This window comes from Asparagus officinalis, chromosome 4 (assembly GCF_001876935.1).
Source record: "Asparagus officinalis chromosome 4, Aspof.V1, whole genome shotgun sequence".
Taxonomy (NCBI): Eukaryota; Viridiplantae; Streptophyta; class Magnoliopsida; order Asparagales; family Asparagaceae; genus Asparagus; species Asparagus officinalis.
Window position 1 is genome coordinate 131,321,096 of NC_033797.1, and position 9,541 is coordinate 131,330,636.

General features: G+C 32.6%; 1 protein-coding gene across 4 annotated transcripts in view; it reads right to left on the bottom strand.

Moving 5' to 3' along the window:
• LOC109838845 (probable methyltransferase TARBP1) overlaps window positions 1-9,535 on the bottom strand; it is a 53,829-nt gene extending 44,294 nt beyond the window's left edge. For all 4 annotated transcript variants that reach the window (XM_020407270.1, XM_020407272.1, XM_020407273.1 and 1 more), the window contains exons 1-2: window positions 9,358-9,535; window positions 9,099-9,254 (exon numbers count right to left, since the gene is read on the bottom strand). In XM_020407270.1, the coding sequence (XP_020262859.1) occupies window positions 9,099-9,254; window positions 9,358-9,360 (159 nt within the window). In that variant the 5' untranslated portion in view covers window positions 9,361-9,535. The remainder of the gene's footprint in view (window positions 1-9,098; window positions 9,255-9,357) is intronic.

Here is a 9,541-nt window from a genome sequence, read left to right on the forward strand (position 1 = left end):
TATTTATCGATGATATAATATTAGTTGATAAAACTAGAAGAGACATTATTTTTGAAGTAGAAAGATGGAGACAATCTCTTGAATCTAAAGGTTTTAGAATTAGTAGAATAAAACAGAATATATGGAGTACATTTTAGTAAAACTAGGAAAGAAAGTGAACCTATGGTACATATTGATGGCCAATAAATACCTAAAACTAATCATTTTCGCCATTTAGGATTAATCATTAGGCATGATGGTGAGATAGAGGATGATGTTGTGCATCGAATCAAATCGGGATGATTAAAATGAAGGAGTGTTTCGGGAGTCTTATGTGATCGTAGAATACCAATGAAACTAAAGAGAAAATAATATAGGACAGATATACGACCAACTATGATTTATGGGTTAAGAGTGTTGGACAATTAAAAAATAACATGTTCAAAAAATAATTATAGCAGAAATGAGAATGTTGCGATGGTCTTGTGGGTATACATTAAAGATAGGATAAGAAATAAGTGCATCCGTAGTAAATTAGATGTCAAATAAACGAATTACCTTTATACAAATTGGCTACTTACACTCCCAATTAAACATCTAAAAGGTAGTAGTACACCATGGAAAAAATGAGTTACATCTAAATGCAAAAACAAAAAGGCCGAACAATGTTATTAACCTGCAGCTTATGCTAGAAATGTTTGCTTAAACTTCATTTAAAAATTCCACTTCACTCGCCCTCCTTATAGGAGTTCTTTTTGTTTTCTTATCCTTCTTTCTTTTCTTTCTTTTTTGTTCTCTTATCCTTCTTTCTTCTCTTTTTTTTTTTTTTTTTTGGGTTGCTTTACAGTTCCTTAATAGAGCTTGGGAATTTAGCTACAAATTCTATGATTAAAAAACAATAAAATTTATCTTTAATAAATAAAACTTTCACTTTTTTGTTTCATTAAAGAATAATAATTTGAGAATTTTGATATCACCAATCTGGAAAGAAAGAAAAAAAAATTAAGATGAATGTTCATAACAAAACTGTGACGGAAATGGCATACCATAGGGTTGTTTTTGAAATGTCTGATCATTTATATACTTCCTCAAAAAGGTTCCTCGAACATAATTGCAGAAGATTACAATTGCAGAAGATTGCAGTACGAATTATATGCAGATTCATACTTCTGGAGTTGCAATATAAGAATGTATGCTCATAATCCAATTACCATTGATCCATTGAGTTTAGATCCAGGAGGGTCTGTAAATTCCTGAACTGTCACTTGGATCAAACTAGATTAGATACGTAATCAGATCCAAAGCTTTCTTATTAAAATTTGATTGCCAATTTACACCTATGCTTAGAAAGGGCAGTACCCAATCCCTTTCTAATGCTAAAAGGGATTGAAGTTGCTGGATCTTAAAGTCGCGTGGTGCTTAACATGTTAAAACTAAAAATCAGCATCGATAAAGTCAGTTCTGCTTTCTTCTCGCTTTGACCACGTCTTTGTCGCTCCTGATTTTTCCTTATATGTTCTCACTTCCCCCGGTTCCGGCATTTTAATGTGAATCCTTGCATTTTGATACTTGGTTTTTGACGACAGGTGCTTGATTCAAGTATTCCAGTCAAAATAAATTTTTGGGCCATGTATCATCAACGTGCTGCCAGCCATAATTTCAGGAAAAGCTTACAAATCATGCAAGCCTCCATATAGAATACTGAATAAACTACATTACTAATTAACTGTCACGAGAGGCACACAATAACATTGGGCATCCATAGGACATCACATTCCTGTACTAAAAAAGACTGCACTCAATTGGACACAGCTGGACACAACAGAAAAACTACAAGATATGAAGTTAACAATCAAGGTTATCAATAGCGGATAGCGTCGCGTAGCGGTGAGGCATCGCTAAGGCTATTTCGGGCTATTGCGGCAAAATAGCTGTAAAAAGCGTAAAGTCAAATAGCAGTCTAATTTAGATATGTATAAATACTAAAAAAATTAAAGAAAAATCTAAGAAATCTAAAAGTACATATTGGATGATTTAAAGAGATCTTAAACATGAAATAGACATGTAACCATCACGTAATACCGAAGATGACTGGAGGAGTCAAAAAGTCGTCGTCTTCGAGAAGAAGAGCTTAGCGGTGACAGGACTGCCCTAAGAGGAGCTCACGGTGAAGAAGGTGAGAGGAAGTATCAATGTAGGTGCCAGAGGCTATGAGAGGTGGTGAGAGTATGCTGAAAATTACAGAAGACGGAATACAATGATCTAGGGTTGAGTTTAATTTTAAAAAAATAAGCCTCAAACCGCTTTTAAATAGCAGTCAAAAAGTAAATTCTGAATGCAATCGCTCACTATTTACCGTTATGACACACTATTGGCCGCTTTTGCGAACAGATATATTCTGTAATATGTCACCGCTATTGCGCGATAGCGTAGCGGACGATAGCGTCGTGGGAAGGGACCGCTAACAATATTAGCGCCGCTATTGCGGGGTTATTTACCGCTATTTATAACAGTTTTAACAATGTGAAACTTAGCACAAATCAAATGATACAAAAGACCTCAGACGAATGAAGCACAAGAGAACAAAAAGAAATTAATAACAAAATGACAAATCTCCTAGTTGTGCATAACATAGCTAGGATTACAGTTGACGGTTAGGTAAATAACTAGCTTAATCTTGTAAGGCCTCTATTTCCATGAAGTAAATACCACAAACACGTAAACAACCTTTTGGCACCAGCCATACCTACATATCAAGAAACATTATTGTAACAGAAGAACAATAATCAGATACAAATTAGTTCCCACGACTTTAGTTGCATTGGTTAATTGCAGAAGACCACCTGCACTACAGCCCAATTGTGAAAAGACCCCCCCTCCCCCCCTAGTTCCATATGTGCGGATAGATCCCCTCAGTTAACTTTTTTGACTCTTTTAAGAGTGAAAAAATTCACTCAGGGTCTATCCGCACTTGCGCATATAGTACAGGGGTCTATCCACTTCCATGGAACTACAAGCGGTCTATCCGCAATTGGGTGGTAGTATAGGGGTCTATCTGCATTTAACCACAGTTGTATTGATACCTAAAACCTATATTATCTTGGTACTTCTATTAGGAAGCCGTACCCATACGCGACACATCCATAACCATACCCAAACCTCTTTCACTTTTCTAATATATGCATATGTTTTTTCAGGTGTATCTCTCCTTTATATATAATGAGAAATTGGTGGAATTTCTAAAGGCATAAAAAAATTAATATGTGTCATTTAGGAGCATGACATATGGACACCTAATTCTATTAGAAATTGATATGTGCACACCTAATTCTATATTCACCATAGAATCCTCATCAAATTTGTTGAAATAATTATTAGGAAGTTAGAGACTCAATTGTAGAGCTCTGCTGATCTCTTATATTTATACTACTAGGAAATAGACAAATGAGTTAGGAATATGCTAAACAAATTCTTTGCATATTCTCTTATTCACTGAGACACATCCCTAATATCTCTCTACCACATATTCCTTATGTATCACTCCTAATATACTAATAGTCCTAATATATTTCTTAACACTCCCCATCAAACTAGAGCATGTATATCATACATGTCCAGCTTTTCACAAATAAGGCACGCACAATCTAATTTGTATCAAGGCTCAAACTAGTCTGCATGTGACATCTTTGTTGCACTCTTGAACTTCTCATGTTCTACTTGAATAAACAAATGATCCTTCTCAGAGATCCTTCTCAAAGATAAACAAACAACACTTGAATAAACAAGAGATCATTCTCAGGGATCCTCCTCAGGATCTAACAAACAAATGATCCCTCTTTAGGGATATGCCAAACAAATGATCCCTCTTTAGGGATATGCCAAACAAATGATTCCTTTTTAGGAATCCACCAAACAAACAATCATCCTCAAGGGTCCACCAAACAAATGATTATCCTCGAGATCTAACAAATTCCTTTAGGGATCTACCAAACAAATGATCCCTTTTTAGCAAGGTTTTAAATATCGGTTATCGGAGATTTATCGGACGGCCAAAATCCTTATCGGATAGCGAAAATCGAGGATATATCGGGGATAAGTAGTATTTATTGGAGTGATATACTGGATGGTATATATATATAATATAATAACTAAAAAATGTAATCTAACCATGCTTAATGAAATATAAGCATACCAAAATGTAAATCATCATGTTTAGAATCACTAACTAATTGTAGAAAGTGTATCGGGTCGGGTTTAAAAACTCAACAATCCAACTCAAAATGCCCGGCCGATAATCTCGATAAAAAAGCCTTACTTATCGGCCGATAAGTACCGATAACTCGCCGATAAACTCTCCAAAACGATAACCTATTACAAAACTAACTTATCCTAGCGGAGAGCTCTTAAATCCGATAACTCGGCCGATAATATCGGCCGATATTTAAAACAATGCTTTTTAGGGATTCACCAAACAAATTAAGTCGAGAAAATAATCTTCACAGAACCAAACTCCAAAACAAACCAATCAAACAATCTCCTTGTAACCGATCTTCAAAATCTAACAAACAAATAAATAAAACAATATTGTTCTGCATCAATCTCAAATACGTCAACCTAGCATCCCCCAGTACCACCCTTTCGAACCAACCATATCAAACACCTCTCCTCCATACTCAAACAAGTCAACTAGTACGTAACAAAGTCCAAGTCCAACTTCAAAGATCAAAATAAAACAAATCACTTTGAAATTCAACTCCAACCCCCAAGAAACAAAATTCAAACCAAATCTTCATTCAATCAAAATCCTTTTTTTTTCTTTTTTCCTTTTACTTGTGTTTGTTTTCCCCCTTTCCTCTACTTTTTCTTTCCTTTTTTTACTTTCCTCTTTTCTTCGTTTCCTTCTTCTCTTCTTTTTTTTCCCTTTCTTTTCTTTTTTTCTCACTTTTTATCAGTAACTAATGGTGGTCAATGTTTTCTCAAAGATAATTAGTAACAGCGGTGGTGTCGACAAGTTGCATAGGTAGTGTGAATGAAGGCAAATCGGGGGGGCGTATGCGATAACAAGAACATGTACATCGAGGACGAGAGGAAGGAGTTTGGTGGTGAGGGATTGGGGCTAGGGTTTGTGGATGTTTAGGGGTGTCTCTAATACAATATTGAAAATAATTCTTAGGAGTTAGAGACTCGACTCAATTGTAGAGTCCCACCGATCTCTTATATTTATACTATTAGGATATAAACACATTAGCTAGGAATATGTTAAATAAATTCTTGGCATATTCTTTTATTCTCTAAGATAGATCTCTAATATCTCTCTACTACATATTCCTAATATATCATTCCTAGTATACTAATACTACTAATATATTCATTAACAAAATTAAAATTATCTATAATTAGAATATTTTAATAATAAAAAATTTGCTTAAACAAAAGTATTCTAATAAATTTAAGGAAAAACAATTTATGATAGAAATTTACAAACAACACCTTACAGAAAATAATCAAAAACTTCAAAATTAGAAATAGCAAAAAAAGGGAAAATTTCAAAATTGCGAACATACCTTAAAAATTTTAAAATGATTAACCTATCGAAAATGTTAAAAACATAAAAAACAACTCCTCTAAAAAAATGAAAAAAAAACAAACCCCCTGAAAAATCTATAATTACAAACAAACCCATGACATTGAAATTACAAACCCATAAAAAGTCCACGAATTACAAAATAGCCCCTAAAAAAATAAAAACACAAACAACCCCTTGAAAAATCTAAAAATTACAAATAGACCCTTAAATTTTAAAAATTACAAAGAACCGTAGAAAAATGAAAAACTACAAACAACCTCTTGAAAAATCTAAAAAATACAAAGAACCCCCTTTAAAATTTGGAAATACAAACACCTCCTAAAAGTCTAAAAATTACAACCAACCCCAGAAAAAAATTGAAAATTATAAACAACATCATTAGGGTTTTCTTGCCATTTAGAGCAAAAAAGTTTCAGAAATTAGCGGTTTTCTATCGAACCTTCCCATCCCAAAAAAAATTGCCACTTAATCTTATATTCACCTAAGAATCCTAAAAATATTAAAACTACCCACAATTAGAAAGTTCCAATACTCAAATATTTAGTAATCTTATTCAAATCATAACTACCCATAATTAAAAAAGTTTTATTCTAATAAGTTTAAGGGAAAAAAAGACAGGTAATGATAGAAAAATACAAACACCCTGCAAGAATAAAAAAACTACAATCCACCTGCCAAAAAAATAGAAATTGCAAATTAACCAATGAAAAATCGAAAATTGGAACCATAGCCTAAAATTGAAAGTCATAAAGAACACCCTGAAAAGTTCAAAAAATAACAAACAACTACCTTGAAAATCTAAAAACAACAAACCCTGTTTAAAACCTATAAATCACAAATGATTACCTGAAAAATCTAAAAACTACATACAAGCCAGTGATATGAAAATTACAAACCACCCCATAAAAATAGAAAAAATTGCAAACAGGTCCCTAAAAATAAGAAATTACAAATGACCCCTAGGAAAATCTACAAATTGCAAAACATCCTTAAAATTCAAAAAAATACAAAAAAATGAAAAATTAAACAACTACAAACAACCCTCTGAAAAATCTAAAAGTTACAAAGAACCCCCATTCAAATCTAAAAAGTACAAACACCTCCTAAAAATCCAATAATCACAAACAAACCCCTGAAAAACTAAAAATTATAAACAAGTGTTATTAGGGGTTTTCTGTCAGATAGAACAAACAAATTTCAAAGTTGATGATTTCTTATTGAAGCCACAAATCTTAAAAATTTGTCACATGACATTTATAAGCATGATGTGTAAATACCTAATCGTATCAAAATATGACATGCGGACACCTAATCATATATTCACCTAAGAATCCAATTAAATTAATACTTATCCATAATTAATTCCAACAATCAAATACTTGGTTATCCTAATCAAATCAAAACTATCCATAATAAAAAAAGTTACGATAAAAATTGCTCGCCCTAAAAGATCAAAAAACTACAAACTACCCATTGAAAATTTTAAAAATACAAAAAAAAAACCGTCAGACCCTAAAATTTCAAAAGTTACAAACAACCTCCTCTCCGAAAATTCCAAAATTAAAAACACCTCCACCCAACCCCCAAAAAATTGAAAATAATAAACAAGCCCTTTTAAAATCTTTAAAAAAAATACAAACAACCCCATGAAAAAATTTGCAAACTACTGATAAATCGCTGATATGAAAATTACAAGCAACCACATAAAATTCAAAAATTACACAGAACCTCATGAAATAATGCAATTGCAAGCAACCCCCTAAAAATTTGAAAATAGCAAATAGACCCTTAAATTTTGAAAATTACAAATAACCCTTGAAAATAAAAAATATGAAAACTCCCTAAAAAAATCTAAAAAGTAAATATTACAATTTAATAGCTCAAAATTACGAAAAAACTGCAGAAAAATCTGAATTAATAAACATTTTTCACTAGGTATTTTTTGATGAAAGTTATTCAGGCTTAAATGATAAAATTTAAAGCTTATGGGGGCTTTCTGCTAAAATTTATTGTAGGGTAATTTGGTTATTTGACCACACATGAAGTAACAATATTAAATTTCAAGGTTTTCTACCAAAAGTTATTTAAGGATTCAATCCCAAAAACCCAAAGTTATAAGTGTTTGAATTTATATGAATCTCAAATTCTTTTAGATGTTAGATTGGTAGTTGCAAGTAAAAGTCTTATATCTACTGAAAAATAAATTAGCGGTTATTATTTTGGCAACGTACCTTGGTTGTCAGATTAACATGAGACTAAAATCGTAAATGGATAGGAGAATCAAGTGAAATACATCATAAATAAGAAAATCAGGATCTACTACTCTGTGAGTGAAAACTTTTTAAAGAACAAACTAAACTAAATAAAGGGAAGAGATGGAAAAAAAAGTAGTTGCAACCCTCGCTTAATATATAAAAAGAGATTTGTGATTTACTATTAGTCATACATCTCAAAAAACTAGCACACGCCCCTCCTAATTTTGATTTTAAAATTTAGAAAGAAAAAATAACCACATGCTTATTTAGTGAACTAATTTTTTCTTTTTTTAAATTTATAATATTAGAAAAAAGAGGATATAAAGGAGGGGTTGGTGATTAAGCCATTAGCCATATAATTTTGAATTTCAAATTTTTTAAGTAAAAGTCATCCTCACCCTTGTTTTATATTTCCTTCATGAGAAAAAGAAGTTTCAGCTCAGATCGGATTTATAAACAAAATAAATCAGACCCACCTGTGCAAGCACGTGCGTAACACTTGCTAGATGTATATAAAACAAGTTTTGATCTTATTACTTGTATACTCAATTATATAAAACAAGTTTTAATTTAAAACACTCCACATACACTTGTTGGATGTATATTCTACACTTCACATATATTTCTTATATATTGATTTTATGTAAATGAAAAAAACAATATTAACCTAATGTAAATTATTAAATTTAATACATATAAATTTAGATAACATGCATATATATAGTTGTGTCCCCATACCCTACCTTTTACAAATTTACCGCGTCCCATAGCCATACACATACCCGTATCATACCCGTACTGTACCCATGCAACCTAAACCTGAAACCAACTATAAATTTTCTGTCAACCAAAATTTTCTGACTTGCATCTGGTAATAATAGAAGTTAAAATGGACATAAAAGGGTGATTTAGTTGATATGAGTCAGATTTTCAGAAAACCAAGCGAAGCTCATTAGTTAATACCCAAACATCAAATTGTGCTTTTATTGTTCCCCCTCTTTTTGGCTTCTTGGGTTTTTTCTGGATGAGTGCGGGTAGGGTGCATCTGAAGGGGTTGTGTGTGGTGGCGATGAGGGCGTAAATGAAAGAGAGGTTCACTCATTCTGAAGCTTAGGAAACATCTTGAACCTCATGTAGTCGTGCACATGCAAATATATGCCAGTAGCTAGTGTCATAAGTATGTAATTGACCTTCATAACAAGACATTGAAACATATAATCTGATACTGTTTGGTCAAAAGAAATAAGCAAAATTCGGGCAGAAATGAATAACCGTACAGCTTGTAGCAATGATGTTGTAATGGGAGGTGCCAACCGTCGCTGACTTGGGCCTCCAAGTCTTCCTTTAATAGCACTAGGTAATTGAGAGTCAACTACTACAGAACCTGACCAAAATATTGGAGAAACTAACCTGGAGAAGGACACAACTTCGTTCTGCAGTCAAAGCATACGACTTCATTAGTCCAATCCCATTTTCAAGAGAACAACCACAAGTATTGTAAGTAAAACATGAACAGCCAACTTCTGCAGCTTTTACCATTATAAACAAAAAAGGCCTGAGAAAATTTTCACAGTTGGGAGAAGTTAATACAACAGATGAACACAATTTGCTTGTCTCCTGAAACTCTCTCCCAACTTTAGCTTCATAACAGCTTGATAATTTTCTCCATTGAATTTGAATTTCTTCAACAAGACCTTGAATAAGAATGAGAAGCTTAAGA